Below are 23,254 nucleotides of genomic sequence, written 5' to 3' on the forward strand. Positions count from 1 at the left end.
AGTTCAGGGAGACTGTAGAAGACTAGCCTACTGACTTGCCTTTCCCAAGGGCACTTAAAAACCTTCCTCCACTCCAGATAAAGCTTTAGTTTGATTCCCCTATCGCACAGCACTGCCCCGGTCATCGCTGTAGAGGCAGTATTGCAGTACAGGAATTCTGATCTCAGAACAGGCTTCCGAGGACTGTTCTGGAAGGAGCACAAAGAGCACGTCCTTCTGTGAGATGCCCCGTGAACACGGCTCCCTGGTGGATCCGAGCACATCGTGTTAGGGAATACAGTGGCTCATCCCATTAGCTCTTAATGCCCACCAGACATGTTAACTTGTCAGCTCGATTCAAATGCTGCACCTCTAGTGTGGCTCTAACAAGCTCACAACTCTCAGCTGTTGTGTCTGCGTCCCTCGACTTGCCTCTGATGCTTTTGGAGCAGGAAGATTTAAAATGAAAATGAGGAATAATCTTTTCAGCCGAGGCTGTGGTAGTTTTTTCCTCCAAAATTAGGAGAATGTCCCACTGCAAGCTTCCCAGCACAAAGCGGGACCAGAGGCATAGACAGAAATACATTTTTGGGTAGCGCTGTGAAAAAGTTGGTAGGCAAACTGTGTAGATACAATTACCCTACCTATTTCAACAGCATCACTGCCCCATGGTGATACAATATGACAGCAGGTCTGTGTAGAGTGCTAGATTCACATAAACCCAACCAACACTTCACTACCCACAGCACCCTTCACTATAAAGCATGTGTCCGCTCACCACAGGCACAACATTTGCCCAATTAGGACAATATAACAGAGTTCAAATCAGACAGCTGAGATGTGCAATGATAAAAAAACAACACAGCGAACTTAAAAACCTAAACCTAATCATCTTAGGCTAAAGCATACTTCCATGGCAGGCAGGCCCAATGAAGACAACATAGTTGAGTTTAAATCAGACAGCTGAGATGTGCAAAGATGAAGAAAAACAACACAAAAACATAAGCCTAGTCATTCTAGGCTAAAGTATACTGCCATAGCAGAAGGACCCAATGAAGATGACACTTTTGTGTTGAAAAAAATTGCTGAGAAGCACAAAGATGAGGAAAAACACAGCAAACTTAAAAATCTAAGACCGATCACCCTTGGGTAGCGCATTCTACAGTGAGCTGTAGGGTTGGGGGGTATGAAGGTAATACCACTGTATGTAATAATGACGTTATTTTGCAGCTCAGCCATGGCAAAGAGCTATTAGCATCAGAACCGCACTTCCTCTGCACACACCACAGAACACATTCGATTTCAGCTTTCGCTCTAACACTAGTCACTCAATTCTTCCAAACAAGTACTCTAAATGGATGTTATTTTGCTATCAGTTAGCTATAACCATGCACATGTTCTGTAGTGAGCAGAGCTGTTAGCATGCTAGCAAAGCTAACACTAACCAGCTCCTCTCTCCTAGTTAGCAGCACTGTTTAACATTTATCGATTCTATCATATGCTGTATCCCCTGATGAAATGTCAGGAAGGTTTGAAGGTATAAAAAATAAATACCGCCCATAGCCCTGGAGAGAAGGCTCACTGAAGAATCAAATCAGGCAGCTGAGACGTACAACGACAAGGAAAAACAAAGCAGCAAACTTAAAAATAAACCAAAGAATCCTAAGCATACTGCCACAACAGGTGAGCCACTGAAGACAACATAAGTGTACAAAGACGAGGAAAAACAACATAGCAAACTTAAAAACCTAAAGCTAATCAACCTAGGATGAAATATCTTGTCACTGTGGAGGCACCCAATGAAGACAGCATAACAGTTCAAACCAGACAGCTGAGAAAAAAAACAAGAAAAAACAACACAGCAAACTTTAGCGTAATCATCTCAGGCTAAAGCATACTGCCATGGTGGAGGCTTTGTAGTAAAAAGTCATTGTAGGTACCAAATTTACAGACCACTAATGATGACGTACTTTAATTTGATTATCTTAAAAAATGCAGCACTCTATCCTTGGGTAGGCCTGTGATCAATCTGGGTAGGCCCAGGCCTCCCTGTGGCTACACCACTGTGTGGGACATATGTTTTAGGAGGAAGAAAAAAGTTCAAAAACTCAGCATTCCTCCCGCTAGTTCCTGTAGCAAATGTCAGAAACCTCTCAACGTGTCATTTACTCTGGAATCTTCTGAAGGTTTTTTCACCTGATCCAAAGCACACCTCTGACAGCCTGAGAGATAATGATACAAGGGAAGTCAGTGTAGGGGCTGAAGCAAATCAATATGTCAAAGGAACTCAAGCTCGCTTCCCACTGAAGAATATAGCATGTTTTGAAAGCAGCTCTGGAAATATGAAAAAGGCAAACATTTGAACACTCTATTGGATTTATCTTTTAAAAAATATAAAAGACGATTGTTGATTCGGTAATTGGAACCCTGGGTATAACTGTGAGCCTCAGTCCAGATGGTGGAAGCCTTAACTTCATTATAATGTTTTATGTCTTTGGTCCAGTCCTTCTTTAAAACAGCCCATTAGCTTTGTTTGATCAGATTAAACAGCAATTAATTGTGCAATAATGTGGTCCCAGTGGCTCACGACAGAAGGCCTGTACTTTCATCTGTGCAGAAAAGTGGAATGTTCATCTGTCACCTGTTCGTTATTTATAAATTCATTACAGGATATAAGGCAATCAAAGGAGCTCTGGTGGACATGTACATTAAAACCAGGTACATACATACTGTATAGGATTAATCCTTTGTGTGAAAAAAGTTGGAAGTTCAGGGTTTTCATCCACTGAATTACGGTCACTGATTATTTAAAAAGTGAGTTTAAGATGGCTATCTTGGAGTTTCAGGTCTATGGCTATCACTGTCATCTTGCTACACATTCGATTTACATGACCTCAACATTTATATGCAATTATACAACAAATTAGCTACAAAATTTTTCTCAAAATTTTGACACTGTATCTAAAAATAATTATGTCTTCAAAATTTGGACTTAGTAACTTGTAATTTAAAAATTCTAATATAAAAATCTCTAAATATTGACTTAGAATGTCAAAATGACTTATTTTCTCAAAATTTTGACATCTCAAAAAAATGACCATTTTAAAATAATTACTTTCTTGAAATTTAAAAAGTTATTAATTTCATATAGTCATTATTTTGAGATACTAAGTCAAAATGTCAAGAGAGTAAGTCTTTACTTTGACTGTAATTATTTCAAAATATGTCAACATTTTGAGAAAATAATTAAATGAAAATTTTGAATGAAGTTGATATGAAGTCATCTTTCAACACAGTAAGTCATTATTTTGAAACGTTATGTCAAAATGTTTACATACTACTGCCAGAACCAGAGGAAACTTCTCCTCTACCTTACTTCCATATGAAGACAAATGTGGTATTGAAAGTTTACCATTACAAACGAAAGTATAAGAAAAGGTGTTTAAAGTCTATATACACCATGGGGGATATACACCTAGTAGGGTGAACAAATGCCAGTAGTTTAAAACAAATTCAATTTCATTGCGGTGACAATGCAAGACCTGGTCGCTCTCACCTCTGTCACTGCAAAGACCCTCTTCCCACAGGGCACCACCTTGTACCACTTGTCGTGCAGCATGTCCATGTAGCCGTCGGATTTGTAGCGGCTGATGAATTCCGAGATGTTGGAGGTGAGAGGGGAGTTCTGGGGCAGGCCAATTCCATAACCTGCAAATGGAGCAGCACTTAAAGTCAGTCAGGGCAACAGCAGGCGAGGAGCTCAATACTATTCATTTCATCCCGAGTGTAAACGGTTAAGGTGATTCAATGACAGAAGGGTGGGGGGTTACAGCAACAGCAGCAGGTCCACTGGGATTTCCCTCCACTCCTATTCAGAGACTCTGGCCTGATCGATAGCAGGCAGACAGTGCTGATCCTGCAGTCTGCGCTGCACACAAGACCAAGACAGCAAAGCTTACAGCTCGAGCTTCAGTGTCTCCACATTCTCCTTTACCTTTTTGCTGATCTCTCACTTTTACTACTTTTGCTTTGATATCTCTAATGAAAAATGGAAATGAGATTTTATGAACGTCTGCTGGGACGAGGGAAGTTCAAACCTAAACCGTGACGAGTCGGCGTGTAAATCTCTGACCTTCCACCATGATGTTTAGTTTATTTTAGTCTGATTCAGAATTACTGTACTGAAGGTTTATTCACAGTTTAAAGTATTTTTGAAACAACAACACAGTGAAAGTTAATAAATGGAGTTTCATTCCAAAATGCTGTATATCAATTTGTAACATATTTGAATATAACACGTTTTTTGAAAAGGGTGACAGCTGATTTTTATTTCTCTAATAAAGGTGGTATTAATCATAATATAGCTTCAATATTTGTTATATGTGTGAAGCCAACTCCATACAATGTATACAATGGAAAAAAAAAGAAAATTTCTGAAAGTGGTCTATAACACATTTTGCAACACAACTAATCTGAAATAATAAAGTGTAATTATCTTTTTATAGTAATATCATGTCAAAAAATGACTGAGGCATTCTGGATATTTTTTTTTCCAGTTTTTTTTCAAGTTCAGTACTTTTTCAGGTATTATGGAATCAACTCCATTCATCATGAAAGAATTCTATATTTTTTACATATTTCACATAGCACTTCAGCTTAGGGGGACATCATAATGCCCTTATAAGTCTCCACAGTCCAGTAACTGGCAGCTCATTACTACCGTATTAAGCAATAACTATGGTGTCAGTATTCTTCAGATCTTAGCACTTTTCTGTGTGTAATAAACATGAGTATTCTGTATAATATTCTAGGTATACATTATTATACACTTTTTATGCCTAATCAAGCCAATAGCTCAATTACTAATTAACTGGCTGCCCATTACAACTTTATTAAGCAAACAGAGTAAATCTGACACTTTATTTGAAGGCTACCTACATACAGGCTTCACAAAACATTCATAAGCAATGTATTTATTAAGCAGTGCTTGAATGTTGTGTATAGCTTATGCCAGTTATTGCAAAATATTGAGATGTTTTTAAAGAAAAGACATTGTAAACAAGCCAACAATGACATGACAAACGAATACAGACAATACAGACAAAACACACACGTCTCCTTATGGATATTTGTTGATTAAGATACTTTGCAATCACAGGAAATAGACTTTACATTTGGAGATGGATTTGTGAGTCCTCATGTTTCAAATCACAACATTAAATGTGGGGACATCTAATATGTTTAGCAAAAGATTATGAAGTATATTACACAAACAGAAGTCCTCTGGAAAATCCTAAATTATAAGGATTATAAGTTATTGCTTAATAAAGTAGTAGCCAATTAACTACCTGCTATTGGCTTGTTGGGGCCTAATAAGTTACCTAGATTTCTTGATTTTTTTTAAATCCATCAAATATTAGCATCATATTAGAATCATGTTATACATGTATCTACAATAAAATAGCTTTTACAGTGATGCCACAGCATACTGAATGTATCCCATCCATCGGTGGAATGGGATCACCAAAAGACCATGCTTTACTAGACATTATATCGATGGTGGTCCCATCCCACTGAAGGATGGGATACAGACAGTAACCACTGGAATCACTGTAAAAGCAATTTTATTGTAGATACATGTAAAAAAGAATTATTCTAATATGATGCCAATTTTCTATGTATCAACAATTAAATTGCTTTTACAGTGATTCCATAGGATACTGTCTGTATCCCATCCATTAGTGGAATGGGACCTCCACAAGACCACCTTTCACCAGATATTATTTCAGTGGTGGACCAGCAGGAAGTGGCGACTCACTGTATTTCCACAAAAAATCCAGAGAATTTTATGGTAAAAAAATGAATTCATTTCATACTATTAAAATCAATCATAGTCAATTCTAACATTCCAAAATCAATGCCACCTTCAAACGTGATGCTTTCTTACACCTCTAGTGACGAGGAATTGGGAGATGAGATGAGACTGTCTGACAGCAGCAGAGTGTCTGGAGGAAACAAGACGCAGGACAAAGAAGAAACAAAGCAACGTCTGACCGCCTCCATCACGTAACGTCGTGAAGTGTTTGTTGGCGAATCCCCCCCCTCACTCAGGCTGCCGTGAGAGGAGCGAGGGATGAGTTATGTTTTGGGCAAGGCTTAGGAGCCTTTATCACTCAGACACCAGTGTCCCCAATGGAAGAGCTGCATGAATCTTATTCAATCAATGTGTTGTTGCCCTCCGCCTCCCTGGCGAACGTCTGTCAGTCATATCACTCGTTGTCTGCCGACAGATGCCAGGCACGCTCCAGCATCCACGCATTTCATCAGCACTGAGGGAGCTCAGCACACGCACACACAAAGGGCTCATTTGTTCCCTCCCTCTCAAAACCAGGCCAACCTGACAAACTGAGCTGAACGTACTGACATGCTGCAGAGATTACCACTACAAATGTTTTAGGACTTCAGAAATTGACTTCCCCAATTTAAAAACCACCTGCTCACCCTTACAGTGAGGGGACAGGAAGCATTCACCACAAATGAATTGAAGTTAATACTTTGTAGGGTGGCATGGTGGCGTTGTCGCCTCACAGAAAGAAGGGCTTGGGTTCAATCCCCCAGCCGGGCGACCAGGGTCCTTTCTGTGTGGAGTTTGCATGTTCTCCCTGTGTTTGCGTGTGTTTTCTCCCACAGTCCAAAGACATGCATTCAGGCCAATTGGACATGCTAAATTACCCCTATTTTATTGTACTGATAGTATATGTCTGTGTGTCTTCCCTGAGATGGACTGGCGACCTGTCTAGAGCGTTTCCTGAATTCTGCCCAATGACTGCTGAGACAGGCTCCAGCACACCGTAACCCAGAAGGGTGAGCGGCTTAGATAATATGTGCGAGTGTGTGTGTAGTACTTTGTACCCCAGCCCTATTAGCAATTACAGCTTCGAGAGATCTAATTTATCTAATTTCTTACAGCATTGTAGTTCTATTTCGGCCTAGTCCTCTTGGCAAACCTTCAATTACCCAAAATTACAAGGGTCATTCTGATGAACTCCATATATCTTCCATAAATTTTAAATGAGATTCAAGTCAGGAGATTGGCCATTCACCTTCATGGTGACCTTCAACTTCTTTTTTAGAAACCAGACTTGGGATTACTCTGGCTGCATGTTTGGGGTCATTGTCTTGTTGCAATGTCCATCTTTTCCATTAAATTCACCTCATATATGTCCCGGCACATCACTCCACTCAAGCTTCCCCCAGTACCGTTTGCAGAGAAGCAGCACCAGATCATGCTCCCACCTTCATACTTCACTATGGGTTTCGTGTTCTTAGGATCACGTGCAACAGCTTTTGTTTCATCTGACAAAAGTGCATTGTTCCAAAACAGTTGTGATTTGTCTAAATGCTTGGGTTCAAACTTGAAATGCACATATCTGAGACGACTGCAGTGCAATTCTTGCTTACTGTTTACTCTGTGTAACTCCTGCTTTATGGTCATCCTGCAAATCTTTTTGAGTGACAGCTGGCTTCTCTCTTACCTTCCTTCCACCAGTCTGAGAGCTCATTGTGAAGTCTTGCGTGGCGCACCTGTCCAGGGATGATTAGTGGTGGTTGCATATTACTGGACCAATTGTAGTAACAGGGATGTTTGAGGTCTTGGTTATGGCTCTGTACCTTTTTCCATTTGAGTCCTGTTTAATAATGCTGTCCCTGAGAACTTTTGGAAGCTCCTTCACCTTCTTCACAAAGTCAAAAGACATTATGTATGGAAATTTGAAGTGGACGTGTGCACTGGAAGTATATTAAATCACAAAAATGAGTGTCCGAATACCTGTTGCCTTTCACTGTACTTGTTCTGACCACCAACATCTCCTACATTTATCATTTAAGGCTTTGAGTAAACTTGCCAAATGTATTACAGTTTGAGCACATGCCCAGATGTAGCTACTGGATCGGGCAGGATATGTTTATGTCTGCTAGCTCTGTATTGCAGTAATAATTTAATGTAGAGGGGCTGAATGAACCATGACAAAGAGTGAGTCAGCAGTGGGAAGATGAAAATCCAGCCACAAGAAATCAGAAGAGAACCACGAGGTATGGCACATAATTAACGTAGGGAAGAGAGGAGGATGTGCAGCTAGAGGTCTAATTGAGCCAAACCCCAATTATTGTTTTACTGCAGAATCCCATCTCAGTGTCAGACCCGTAAAATTGAGAAAGCTCAAAACTAACTGGCTGCAGGGGAAAGAGTTATTTTTCTACCACTCCCACTTCATTCAACCCTGTTAGCTCCTTTCCTCTCATCTCTTCTCCCCTGGAGAAAAATGATGGAGTCTTTCTCAAGGCCCTTAGGGAAGAACCTGTTGTTCCTGCAGGCTGAGCGAAGAAAACAGCCCGGGCTCCGCTGTAGAGCCGTTTCTTCAATCCAAAAGTGGCTGAGTGAGCCTCATGAAAAATATCTGCCAGACAAATTTTTTGCTATTTCAAAGCTGGCGAGCTGTGAAATTTGCTAAGGAGTTTAAAATATGAAAAATATGCGATGGGGGCACTCCCTCTCTCCAGTGTGCTCGCTCTCTCTCACTCTCTCATTCCAAAAATAGAGCCGCACAGCTATCAACTAAGTGGAGTTTGGAGCTACAGTTGGCACTGAGTTGACCCTGTACTGTGAAGCATTGCATTGCAAGATTGAGGACACCTATTATTGTAATAGCTACTTCTGACTATCACCAGAGAGTCTGCTAAGTTTCAACACTCAGTGTAACCAAGAACTTTAACTACTTTGACAGAAAGGGGCCGTTTGACTGAAATGCAAAACTGAAAGCACAGTTGTTCTGCTTGCATTGGGGTATCAGCGCCGTCCAGATGACACCTTTTCAAACTCTCTCAGGTGCGATTCTTTTCACTGTTGTCTATGGAGGAATGCACACCTTGATAGAAAAGCACTCCTCTAGCCTGAACAATGTGCTTTGCATTTTTAAACTGCTGAAAACTCATCAACTTTCATGGGAAGTGTCCATGAAAAGAGTCGTACGTCATCCACAGCTGAACCGTCAATATCAAGGATGCCTTCTCTTTAGTCATCAACGTGGAGGAAAAGCTGGTCTGGGCTGTTTTCAAACACACAAAGCTGTATAACACACAACACAAACATTACCACAATCTGAATGTGATGAGTTTTATGTATGTCTGTTTCAAAACATTTATCACTTGTCTAGGTCTTCTGCGTTCTCTTATGTCGCTGTCTCATGTTTACCTACTTGTCAATCAAATATGTTAACCAGTCCTCCAAGGTGTTCCGTTTCTTTTTAAGCAGAAGATGTGGGAGATATCTGTCTTTAAAATCGTGTCATCTGAACACTCCTCAAGGCTATAATGGCGAAATGTTTAATGCACCAGCAATAAAAAATACTGTTAGCCTCACTCCTGACGGCCGTACAACTGGAACCTTCAGTACTGGATCGTTGGCCAATGGAAAAAGCACAGTTCCAGTTTTCTGATGTCAAAGATTCGGTACATTGTGCAGTGGAAAATGTCTTTGGATGAATATATAAGCCGTGTTGCGAAATATGCCCAAAGCAGTTGCGATGACTCGGTTTGTGAAGAAATTTCACTGCAAGTTATTATTCAGACAAAACCTACTCTTCACAGCCTACAACACTTTGGGTTTTTTTTTTCACTGCACAAGCTGATCCAACTTCTAGAGCCTGTTTACGCCTTGCATTAACGTTTTTGCAATCGGGTCATGTTCAGATTTCACTTGATGGCATGAAAAGCCAGGTGTAAATGCCCCCCAGGATGCACTGTGAGCAGTTTATGATCAGATCACTCAAAGCACCTCCTGACCACATGTAACACAGATGTAAATGGAATGTGTTTTCGATATCCAAATACATTTATGTGAGGCTTTATCATCACCTGTAAGAGTTTCCTTTTATTATTTAATATTATCTGTATTTTCCTAAATCCAAATAATGAAAAAAACAGTCATGTTCTGTTTGTTGTGACGTAAACATATGATGCAATGACTGTGGAAAGCAAACGTAATGTCCTTAAGGCCTTTACACACCAAAAACTAATTATTTGTATGATGTTTTTCCAGACGACAGTAAATTAATTTGAGCTCATGTAGAACTGAAGACATTTTGCACAACAAACGTTTTTTTGAACAGCAAAAAAATAACATTATTTGCCCTCTGAGCGATTTTTGCAAACTTTCGCCAGCAACAGGAACTCACTGACCAGCCACGGTCTCTCTGATGTTGACATGGCAACACCCAAGCTGATGGATCAGTTGTAAAAATTGGAACTGTGTTCTGGTTTTGGTACTGGATGAATATGAAGCTAAATGTTGTAAAATATACCAAAAGTATTGTTAAGTAGCTGTTTTACGTTAACAAAACATATTTGTGGGTATTTTTCTTACTGAACTTTTAAAAACAACAGGTAAAATACCCCAAACTATGGATGGGTAGTGTATAAGTGTCAATAATCAATACTACAGGCATTCCCTCAGAGTATGATGGAAGTAAAGGAAGGGCTTTTAATCTACCATGTCTATCACTGTCTTTGATTGGCAAGCTAAAACACCTGCCATCACTGTCTCAAAAACATCTGACGCAACAATAGATATCCATGGCCTTTTACAGCTGTTTCAATGCAGCATGGTAGCTGAAATTATTCTGAAGGGAAACTACAGAGAGTAAGGAAGCTTTTTGTAGGCCTTTTTGGTGTTTTCTTTTAAAAGTGTAGAACTTGCCTTCAGTGTCCTCATAACTCAAAACCTTTTTCAAATATTTTCAAATATTTTTGCCATTATAATGTACAGTACATTTCAATATCAAGTGAATAGCATTTGGAATGCAAGCACCTCAGCTTCAGGATGACAAAGATATTCATGATTTGTCCACCAAGTTACAAAACTGGCTCACTCTACCATTATATTTACTGAGATTCAACATTCTCAACATTTTTTATATTCAAAGCAGCTTGTCTTTGTTGTCAAACAGTGAGCTGAAGAAAAATCGAAGTGTCAAACTGTCCTTGTCTACCTAAATGTTCTTTCTGACGTGTTCCTTGCAGCCTTTCATACACAGTTTTATTTGCATCACCTGGTGCCTGTCCTGACTGCTAAAGCCACTCAGCTTCTGGGGTGCTGAGATGGCTGTGTTGCTTAAAAAGACCTGTGATTAGTTAACCTTTAGAAGTCACAGTTATCACTTGCAATAACAAATGCATGGTGAAGAACACTCATAGATCACTGAAACAACTTGAGAAATTCTGTCAAAAGTGCAGATTCTAAACTGTCAATCGACACCACAGTAGAAGAGGATATACACTATGAAAAAGTCAGTGTAAAAGGTAATTTCTCCAGTAATTTACTGGTTATTTACAGCACTCATACTGTGCTGTGACAACACTTTGCTGTATTTCTAACTACAGTTTATTACTCTACTTGTGCATGTTTTTTTCAGACAATACGCTGTATTAACAATGTACAGCTTAAATGCCTTGTGTCCAATGCCTTATATGCTGTTGGTCCTGTGTGTGCTGCTAAAACAGCTCTGACCCCCAAAGGCACTGATTCTACAAGACCCCTGAAGGTGCCCTGTGGTATCTGGCAACAAGACATTAGCAGCAGATCTTTAAGTTGCAAGTCCAAGTCCTGTAAGTTGTAAAGTAGAGGCACCATGGATCAGACTTCTTGTTCCAGCACATCCTACAGATGCTGGATCCGACTGAGATCTGGGGAATTTGAAGGCCAGGATAACACCCTGAACTCTTTTTCATGCTCCTCAAATCATTCCTGAACAATGTGTGCAGTGTGGCAAGGTGCAGTATTGGGAATACCATCGTCAGGAAGGGATGTACCTTGTTGTTGGTACCCTGGATATTTGGGTAGGTGGCACGTGTTAAATTGACGTCCACTTGAATTCCTGTTCAAGGGTTTCCCAGCAGAACAACGCCCAGACCATCACGCTCCCTCCAGCTGCTTGTCTTCTTCCCACAGTGCATGCAGATGCCATCACTTCTCCAGGTAAACGCTGGACACATGTACAAATCTGTCCACATGATGTAAAAGAAAACTGGACTCATGAGACCAGGTGATGATCTTCAATTGCTCCAAGGTCCAATTCTACTGCATGTGTGGCCATTGTAGGTGCATTTTGGATAGCAAACAGGGGTTAGCGTGGGTACTGAGTGGTCTGCGGCTACGCAGCCCTGTAAGCAGCAGGGTGCGATGATCTGCATGTTGTGACACATCCTTCACACAACAATCACTACAAAACCCGTAACTTGCACCACCATGGGGCACAGTGGGTAGCGCTGTTGCCTCACAGCAAGAGGGAGCCTGGGTTCGATTCCCTAGCCAGGTGACCAGGGTCCTTTCAGTGTAGAGTTCTCCCCATGTCTGTGTGGGTTTCCTCTCCCAGTTCAGCTCATTGTTGTACATGCTCTAATGTGCACCCACTATTGTAGTACAACATGTAAAGATACATTGATGTGCCATAATATTAAGACCACTTACAGACAAAGCAAATAATAATGATTCCCATAACAGTGCATGTCAAGGTTTGGGATATACTAGACAGTAAGCGAACAGTCAGTTCTTACAGTTGATGTGTTGGATGCAGGAGAAATGGACAGACATGAAAATTTGAGCATCTCCCTGAAATGGCAAGGCTTGTGGGGTGCTCCCAGTGACCATCTACCAACAGCAGTCTGAGAAGGGATGAACCATGAACGAGCGACAATATGTTGAGTGCCCAGGCTCTTTGATCCTGTATGGTCTGAACCAACAGAAGGACTAGGGTGCTGTAGCATAAGTCACAGAAATGTTTAATGATTGTTATTTGTGAAATGTGTTACAACACACTGTGTATTTCACCCTGCTGCTCATGGGGCTTCATAGCTGGTTAGAGTGCCAATTGCTAACCCCTGTCCACTGGTGAAATGCCTACAATGGCCACACAAGCATTAGACCTGGGAGCAACGAAAGAAGGTTGACTGGTCCCAATGAGTCCCATTTTCTTTTACATCACATGGACATGGGGAAGTGATGTCACAAGGATGCACTGTGGAAAGAAGACAAACCAGTGGTGGGACTATGATGCTCTGGACAATGTTCTGCTCCGAAACCCTGGGCCCAGGCATTCATGTGGATGTTGATTAGACGAATGCCACTTACCTAAACATTGTTGCGGATCAGGTACATTCCTTCATGGCAGTGGTAAGCTTAAGGTGTTTCCCTGGCCTCTAAATTCCCCAGATCTCAATCCAATTGAGTGTCTGTGGGATGTGCTGGAACGACAAGACTGATTTGTAGTGGCTCCACTTCACAACTTACAGGACTTTCAGGACCTACTGGAATTGTCTTCGTAGCAGATACAACAGGGCACCTTCAGAGGTCTTGTTAAGATAGGCTTGTTACTTGTGGCTGCATGGAACACTTCAAGATGTATATTGATTTATATCTCATCATAACACAGCATGAAGGTAAATACTTATGTTTTATTTTTGTGTAGTATCTGACGTATCACAGAATACAGAATGCCATTTAAAACACAATGCAATGTGTTCAAATGCTGAGTGCTGCACTGAAGTGAAACTTGACGTGTTGTTGAGAATTCTCAGAGAGAGAAATGTATATCTAACCTTCAATAGCGAAGGGTTTTCCAACAGTCAGCAGCTTACAGTCAGCATCGATGGACACCTCATAGTCCAGCAGGGCTTTGTCCATGATGAAAGCATCAAGTTGAGGGGGATCTGTCCTTCACAACACAAAGAGAGAGGGGTTATAGGAGCACATGCACACGCCTACACTGTGGTACTAAAAATGTGTTATCACAATATGTTCCAAATACAGTACATGTGCAAAAGTTAGAGATCACCCTTCATTTACTTAATCACTAGGCTAAACAGACCTGCAGTTATTCATCAGGACTCAAAAGAAAATAAGTGACAAAACAAGAGCTCAAAAAAAAGAATAAAAGATTTTGAGAAAATGAGACTCCTAACATCCGTGCACATGGCAGAACATCAAAACTGTCACAATCAGATAAACAGAACATAAAGCTTTCATCTTTGAGAGAAAATCAAGCTCCACTCTTGCTTCAGATCTGACAAAATCCTCTGTCCATCCTTCTACTGTGAGAAGACAACTCAACACTATGGGTTTGAAAGGATGTGTAGCTGTCGAGATGACCTCATTGAGAAAATTAAGAATTTTGCAAATCAAGCGTAGAAGCTGTTAGTGCAACCAACTCCTGAGACTGAACTTTGGAGGTGTGGAGAAGCATCCCTGCAGATTTCTTTGAAAAACTGAAAGCTAGTCTCCTGAAAGGAATGGAAACTGTAATAAAGACAAAGTGTGGACACACTAAATGCTGAAAAATGTGATATTAAATTTAGTTGTTAAGGCTTCTGTGTGATTTTCTGTTAAATATGCATTTTTTTCCTGATGCTAAAATCAATAACTTGCACCTTTAATGGCCGCTTTGGCTGGAAATGAAATAAATGAAGATCATGGGACCACAGTATCGGATGAGATTTAAGTCTGCATTAATAAAGTTAATGAACCAATGCTGGTACTGTATGCTTAAGGGGTGTCTTACAAATTTGATATGGCTTGATTTGATTGAACTGCTTTGTTCTGTTCCACTTCTGATCAAATTTAGCCAAAGAGAATCTTACACAGTAAATGTTAAACAGTAAGAAATCAACTTTAGAGCAAGCAAACTTCATATTTATTTAGTTTATGCATTTTAAACTTTTTAATATGTGTAGAACTAAAAATCAGTACTGTTCTCTTACACCATTAAAGCTACACCGGTATAGATGATACATCACCCAGCATTAACACATATACACTTCTCCCTATATGAACGTTCTGCCCATTCTTTGTTTCATTACACATTCACGGCAAGGTTTTCATCAGTCAGATTGCGTCTCTCTGTCTGTTGCAAATGGAACACAGTCATCATTTGTCCAGGCTAACTGTTCCTAAGCAAGCACGGCCATAAATCTAGTGCCACACTAAACGAGATGGAAAATTAATACACAGTAGTCTGAATACAGCCATCAAATGACTGGTGGCACCAGAAGCACTGCAGCACAATGAAGAAAAAAACATCTAAAACAGTAACGATTTTAGCCGGCGGGGGGAACTGCTTACAGTTTTTGCTTAGAAACGGCTTCCTAAGTCTGTGCTAAGTTGTGAATAATCAATGAGATGGGGAAAGTATTGGTTTACTCCAAGTAAACAGCTTTTCTTTTGAAGTCTTGGAGATGTTACATGACAGCTATGTGAAAAGATCTGTCTAAAAGTTGTGTGCCATAAAACGTGAAGACTGCTTTTGAAGGCAACGGAGAACACTGGACATATGGTTCAATATTTTGCAGTTTCTATGAATGTTTTCAGTGAAACCATTAAGATCAGTACACATGAAAAAATACATATCAATGCACATTAATACCAATCCGGCAACCAACTGGGAATTCTTGAAAACGTATGACAGCTTTTTATTATTTACATGCTTCTTTTAAGTCCTTTTTCCAATTTTAAGCACAAGATTTTTCCCCCGAATGAAAGAAAACAACTTGAATTTGAAAAGGACTGAGGCAATTTCGTGCCATAATCCCACCATCTGTTGCAGAGAATCAATCCATTAGAAAGCAATTATTAAAATAAAATGAGACACAGCCTCTCATTAATGCTTGCATTTGTGCTGGGCCTTCGTCTTTGTCTCTGAGCCATAACACCAAGTTTATCTTCTTAGTGGTGAGAAGAAGTTCAGCCAAGTTGCAAGAAAACTACAAACTTGTATTGACAGAGTTGGAACGGGAAGGAATCTGGACACAAAGGTAGGAACAAAGACTGTCCTCGCTATCTATTTTTCATATAGGCCTGCACAAACAAACAAACACACATACGGATGTGGACACGCACACACATTCCTGTATCGGTGTGACAGCGCCGCAGCAACAAACGGCTCCCCGAGCATACAGAGTTGTGAGCAGACAGGGATTCCCAAACCTTCTCTCCTCTCTGAGAAGAAGGGGAGGGGGGGTGGGGGGGCGAAACTTGTGCCTTGCTATTTATATCAGTGTCCATGACTGTCAAAAGCAACAGTAAGGTAACAGCTCCCCTCCTCACCTGGTAAGATAGCAAAGGCACACACCTACCTAAAGAACTTAAAGAACACTGACCAGCTGCATTTCATTTCATTCATTTTTAATTAAGGTTTGTTAAAAGATGCTGTGTAAAAGCGACAAACCCTTATCAGCATGTAACCCTGCTCTGTCCAGCTCCAGTGTTAGCTTTAGCATTAGCTCATCTGAAGAGGTAGCTCCTGTCGTTAACTCCTCTTATTAGACATGAAAATCTACTACTTTAACATTAAGTGGCTAAACTGTCTCACAGGTTTGGTCAGTGTAAACTTGGTCTCCAGAATCCTTTTTTCAATCGCTTTAAATTTGCTAGAATTCATATTTTGTCAGCTGTCAAACATGAATTGAGGCTGAATATTAGAGTAGCTGCATAAAGTTTCCAGTTTAAAACGCTACGCTATGGGGTTGGACTGTTTTTTCTGTACTAAATGAATCTAGCATATTAGAAACAAGAATGATTTTGCTACCATGCTAATTTTAGCTTAATTAAACAAGAAAAAAGTCATTTCACCAAATAAATATAATTCAAAATGAATCTTAAAGGCCTACACAAAAACATGGCCATTTCTGCCATTCAGTCTGCTCTTCTCTATTAATCATTTCTCAATGCTGTTTTTGCGTTTATTTGATGTGTAAAGAATGATCTAACAAAGCCAAGAATGCATAGATTTGCATCTAGGTCGTGCCACAAACTACCTTTTTGAACATGAATATGCACATTTTATGAATACTGTATAAAAATAAATAAATAAACAAAACGGATCTGCACTGCACTCTGAATGAGCTCACATACTCACTTGGAAAAAGTCACAGTGCATCCAACAGTAAAGGAAGCCTTGTGCATCTTTTAAACTGTGATAGCAAAAACTGCAGCACACAGAACGCTCTGATTCTACATGGTGCTACGTTTCACTCTGGCCAATGTGCACATGCTTGCACTTTAACTCCTCTGGCAGCAGATTTAAATGAATTTAAGTGCCCATCGCCAAGTTCTCAGAATGGATTGTCGGCGAGACACTTTGATAGAGTTAATAATAGATTCTAAATTGTTATTTTAACAAAATTGAGCTTTACTACTTTCATTAGGCTGAATGAGATTTTTATTGTACAACTTATAGACATTCTACATAAAGCTTGTCCAACCTCGTAACACCCACTAAATAAGCAGAGCAGATATTTTGTTTTGAATTTGATGAAAGTTGTTTTTCAGTAAGAAAGCTATACTTTACATTTTTGCCTTGTTTTGTATTGTTTAACATTATAACCATTAAAAAGGTAGTAGTGCAGACTCAAACCTGTGAATGTAAATCAAATCTAAATGTTTTAGGTTGTATCATTAGCCACATTTACATGCAGCCTAATAATCTGTTAATCTGACTAATAGCTCAATCGGAATAGAGTTTGTCCAGGTATATACCTCAAGACGGAATAGACTAGTCCGTGGTACATTTTGGATCGGATTACTTGTAGTGTGCATGTAAACTGAGATTTTCCATCAGATTGTTGAGTAGAGTGTGAATATAAACACCTCAGTCTTAATCTGTAACTGGAATGTATTCAATCGGATTGGCAAAAATCTTTGCCTGTAAACACAGCCACAGTAAGTAAAATGCTACAGGGCAGTGCAACTCCAGGACCAGAACTGGGAACCACTGGTTTATGGAAAAACTTAAGCAAGTATAAATGTTTACAACTTGACATACACATGCTGAGAGCGCTCGGCTGGTTTTGTTAGATGTTATGATCTCTTACTTGAGAGTAGCTACACCGTCTGGGGTGGTGGGCTCGTTGAATCTCCTCATGTACTCGTGCATTTCGGGGAAGCTCTTCTTCATGTAGTCCTCAGCACTGCTTTCCCGTACAGTGCCGAAGCGGAACCCATGGGATGGGTGATGGAGCTGGATATATAAAACAGAACACAGTGAGAACAGCTGCATCACTCATAACTTACTCTGATGTACAATTAGCAGTAACACTGTAACATCCTTACGTAAGGACTTGGTACATACATAACAAGTCTGCCAGTCATATATATGAGTTTATGAATAGCAAGTAAAAAACAATCCCAGGGTGGGATGCCCCCCTGGCCATTTTCTCTTCTGATCAAAGGATGAGGCCAAATCTAATCCCAATACATTTACTGAAATGCTACGCTCTAATTCTGGAATTATTGCCCTGGATTTTTTTGTGAGGTCATCTAATTTTTTGCCATTGGATAATAGTGGTCTGTGCATTTCTATGCATTTAAGTTTTATAAGAATTTTAAAAGCAAGAAGTCCCCCAGACTAAAGGCAAAATGCCCCCCTTAGCTCACTATTACTGTTGTCATTGTTGTTGTTTGTATTTAGCTTATTATTATTTATCTTTCATCATAAAGCCACAAAGTTGTTCACTGGATTGGCTATCTAGATCTAGATGTATTTCATTATATGTTTGTCTTAGTGATCAGTAGCTAAAATTAATATATGAATGGATGAACTTACATAATATTATATTGTTAATATAATCAGAGCTATTTAATTAATTAGAAATTACATTTTAAATGCTTTGTTATTGTCTTTTGTAATAGCTTATTAAAATTAAGTGGAATCATTGAGACATTAATCATTAATAATTGATAGAGTCCTTGATTTCAGTTTAAAACCTAATATTTTTTGTGCTACACTTTGATTAATAACAATCTCTGACAAATGCAAAGACTAAAAATTACATGATATGTAAATTATACATTCTGTAAAACAAGTTGATCCAATTCACCAGGGGTGCTTTCTTTTTTGTGCCATAAAAACAAAATTACCACAGTTATTTCCTCTAACTGTGCACAGGCATATACAACATCATCCTGTACATGCTAACCTCATGTACAGATTTAGCTTTACAGGAAACAGGCATTGTTCTAAAGGGGGACTTGATCCCTCATTTTCCTCTTCCTTTATCTGTTAGTTACATTAGCCTAGTAGTGCCAGTAAACAACCAGGCACAGGTCACCAAAGGTGTCTCGGCTAATTGCCTATATTTGGGATCATTTGACTTTTTACTGAGTTGTTGCTTTAAGTATGCCAACATATACTGTCGCTTTGACCCTATTTGCTCCTAGCGAACCTGGAATAAACCATGAAGTACGACTAAAGTTATTCTGAATAAATGTGCCAAATAATGATCTCACTTTGGCATCATGTATGCCTGAAACTTCTTCAAAAGTCTTCTCTCCGACCATGACTGCAGCCAGATTGGCCGTGTAACTGGACAAAACAAGTAAGCAAAAGATTGCCCACAGGTTCATAAGGAAGCGGCCAGTCCAGCACTTGGGCGTCTTGCTGGAGACGGTGCGGCCGAAGAGGATGGCGTAGCACAGGTTGAGGGCTGAAGAGTAAGAGAAGACCTTCATGCGGTTGCGTCCATGCGGCGTCATGCCGAAGGGGCTCTTCCACTCGTAGAGGGTGAGGAAGAGCGCAGTGATGTGAAGTGCCACAAAGATCCCCACCCACATGGACCAGTGCAGCGGCCACATGAAGGCCCCGATGGGGGCCGCTGTGTCCTTGCTGCGCACCAGTATGCCCAAGCTGGTGGAAAAGAAAGGGCTGGTGAAGTCCATCACTTTGCTGCGTGCTGAGTTGATGCTGAAGCTGGTGACAGCCATGTCGGCCACGCCATTCAACAGGTCTCCTACCAGCCCTGTCCAGCGCCCACCCTTCCACGCCCCATATTTGCCGTCCCCCACAATGTAGAGATCGAACTCAAAGTCCAAGTCCTCGGCCAGCTTCTCCAGCAGGTCGATGCAGTAGCCATAGCAGCACTTGCTGTAATCCAGCGGGAGGAAAGTGTTGTTTCCCTGTGCTCGGCTCATAAAGAACCGGTCCAGAGTCTCAGAGTTATTGGTCCCTCCGTCCAGGCAGTACTGCCCAGCTGGACAATTTCCATCCTCGTCCACCTCTCGGGTGAAGACAAATGGGTGCTCCACCAGGGTGACCACACGCACACGGCTGCCTGACACGGGGAAGCCAGGCCTCCAGCGGGTGCCCTCACGGCCTCTTTGGCCCTCGGCTCGATGACGCCGGGATGAGCCCTGCCACAGCCCCTGCTCCTCTACGTCCAGCTGTCCGCCCTCCCAGCTGCCCACAGTCACCCAGGTGGGCTGGCCCACAGCGTCCCGACGCAGACTCCACACGTGGACACGCTGTGAGGTGAGCACCCGCGATATGTTGCGCTGCACACTGACCGCACCGGTCAGCCCTGTAAAGGACGTGTTAGAGAGGAACCTGAGGGTGAGAGAACAGAAGATCAGGCCACGTAGAGACAAAACTCTGATAAACATAATTTTTTCATTAGCGCTATAAAAATTCATTTGACGGTGCTGATTCAAATGGATTTTCAAACTGAGAATCAATAATAATTAACTGTTACAATAATCAATAAAGAGTGTGCTGTAAGAATATAAACATCAACAAATTGCAAAGGTGAATTCTGAATGAACAAAGTAATTGAATAAATATCACCTTCAAAACAGATTAAATGGTCTGAATAAATTCATCTGTGAATTTATGGTCGCATTTGTACATTTTTAAACTGTTCAGGCGCCACATGCTACTGTTGACAAGGAGCTCTGTCTCTTGTAGCTGTGGTGCTGAGAATAATGACTGAGACGCAGTATCACAATGTCTGTGTAAAGGATGTGTACATGACCAACCGATGGGGCCGTATGAGAAGGCTGGACCTAAAGAGAAAGGTCAAAGCCACGCAAAAACACACATAACGAACAGGCGGCTATAGCAAGCAAAAGCTGAATCCCAGACATTTTAACTATTTAGATATCCAGGCCGAATGCATTTTTAGGTCCCAAAAAGAGGACATGTCTGAGAAAAAGAGGACGTATGGTTGCCCTAACATAGTTGTAAATTAACCTGCCCCCTAAATATGCGACCTGCTTCTTTTAAACATGTGCTGCAAAATTATTTCAGCATTTTAAAAATTTTGTTGTATCATATTTCTATTCTGTCTGAAAGGCCAAGTAAACACATTCCACCTATATATATTTTAGGGGAGCTCACTAATTGGTGTTACCAATGGCACTGACAGAAACAGAAACAGGTTTAGAGCTAAACACCACAGAACACGTTTGATTTCAGTCCACTCGACCTTGCATTATTAGATATCCTCTAAACAGGTGTCATTTTAGCATCACCTGGAACCAAGCCTGCGCTGTGGTGTGTGGCATGTCTGGTCTGCTAACTAAGCTCTTGACAGCTTAACCAAAACGCTACATTCACAAACACCACAGAACAGATTTGATTTTGGCTTTGTCACTCCAACACCAGTTACTGACTTTTGCTCACTTAGATCCAAACACCACAGAAAAGGTTTAATTTCGCGTTCTTGTACCTTTAATGGCAGTTGTGTGACTTTACTACCTCAGATTTGAATCATTGTGTCAGTGCTTTAGTTAGCCAGAACTGAACATGTTCTGTGGTGAGCAGCGCTGGTACCATGGTAGCTAAGCTAATGCTAACCAGCTTCTCTCTCCTAGTTAGCAGCACTGTTGATAAAAGCTAGATGGTTTGACATCTATTAAATGATGCCTTGAAAATCATGCACGGTGACCATGTAGGCTAATTTGAAAGAATGCAAGATGAGATGGCAAAAAAAGCATTAAAATGATTTTACCTCACTTACAACACTTAAAACGCCCCCCTCCCGCCCAATCCTAGTCTGCACGCCCTTATTCTTTCAGCCACAGACATTTCGGTGCCTCCTGACTTGTCATGTGAATAAAGACAAAGAGCTCGGGGTCAGGTGTGTTCATAATTCTCCTCTGCTTCGAGGAAGGTAGATAACTGGTGTCACTAACGGGATTGGCCTCATAGTTAAGCCTGTCTTATCCACACCAGCAGCCTGGCGGACAATAAATATTGCAGCCGAAGAAAGGGAAGGCCTGAGAGAGGGATCGGGATCTGGATGACTGACACAATCTGGCTCCTCTCACACTGTAAACTTTTAGAAGTTGCTTTCACAGGGCAGTATATTCGGTAGTGAAACTCCATCTCCTTCAATAAATTAGGGCCGTTTGACTGGCTGGGCTGAAGCTACAGGCAGGAGATCAGGTCACTTAAGGGGAGGCAATGCGCCTACGAGCCAGACTGGGCTCTGACATAAGCTTGGAAATGAACGTCTTCAGCCATTAATAAAAGACATGGCGTGTATCCAGTGCTGAACTGCTTCATAAAAAGTTAAAGGAAAAAGAAAAAAAAAACAGAAGATACAATTTGGCCTGAAACCTTTTTGTCATTAATTTTACCTGTCAGCCACAGTGGATTGCCCCACATGCCGGCAGGCTCTTACAGTGAACACGGTGCTGAGTGACACTATGGGACTGTGCTTCTTCCTTGTAAAGATGGCAGGTTGTAATTACTTAAAACCTACCATCTTCCATTTCTCTCCAGGGTGTTCAGCACTAGACTGAGGAAGTGCATGCTAATTCCCCACTGGCTGTTTTCTAGCAACACCAGAGTTGTTGGTATCAACTGTATGAGTAATCAAGTAATCTACCTATATGATTTGAACTAGGGGTGGGAGGTATGACAAAAATATCACAATACCTGAAGACATTTTCACACAATATGCATCATGATACTTAGTTTTCCTGAGGTTTGATGAGTTGGAACAAAATCTACTACACATATTACCAAAAGCTATAGAGTTTGTGACTAATTATGTTCACTTTGTAATGAAACATGCCATTGGTCAGTGTTCTGATGATAACGAAGATATGATCAGAAAAGCATACTGCGGCCTTGTTTATCACAATAATTTAAGATGCATCGATATGAATACTGGTATTAGATATCGACCCAATACCGCGCTCACTTACTCAAACTCGTATTCATAAAAATGCACCAGTACCAACATCCGATACCAGCTAAGAACCATGTAACATAAGCCTAGTGTACGCTGCTGCTCTAAACCACTCAAGCTGGCAGTAAACAAAGGTCTGCTCACACAGAGGAGTGATGCTGACACCATGGTGGTCGGGCACAAAGTGATCACTTTAAACGTTCCGCCTTGGCATATTCCTGCCAGACATACGTAAGCTCCTCCTTGAACCATCACACAGATC

At 40.8% G+C, this 23,254-nt stretch overlaps 1 protein-coding gene across 1 annotated transcript in view; it reads right to left on the reverse strand.

The window, feature by feature from the left end:
* The window catches only part of grin3bb (glutamate receptor, ionotropic, N-methyl-D-aspartate 3Bb), a 104,221-nt gene that overhangs the window by 7,911 nt on the left and 73,056 nt on the right, over positions 1–23,254 (reverse strand). Inside the window, exons 3-6 of the mRNA XM_036587329.1 lie at positions 19,310–20,402; positions 17,896–18,041; positions 13,630–13,745; positions 3,536–3,687 (exon numbers count right to left, since the gene is read on the reverse strand). Of these exons, the coding sequence (XP_036443222.1) occupies positions 3,536–3,687; positions 13,630–13,745; positions 17,896–18,041; positions 19,310–20,402 (1,507 nt within the window). The remainder of the gene's footprint in view (positions 1–3,535; positions 3,688–13,629; positions 13,746–17,895; positions 18,042–19,309; positions 20,403–23,254) is intronic.

The sequence above is a fragment of the Colossoma macropomum genome, unplaced genomic scaffold (assembly GCF_904425465.1).
Source record: "Colossoma macropomum unplaced genomic scaffold, Colossoma_macropomum, whole genome shotgun sequence".
In the NCBI taxonomy this organism is placed as follows: domain Eukaryota; kingdom Metazoa; phylum Chordata; class Actinopteri; order Characiformes; family Serrasalmidae; genus Colossoma; species Colossoma macropomum.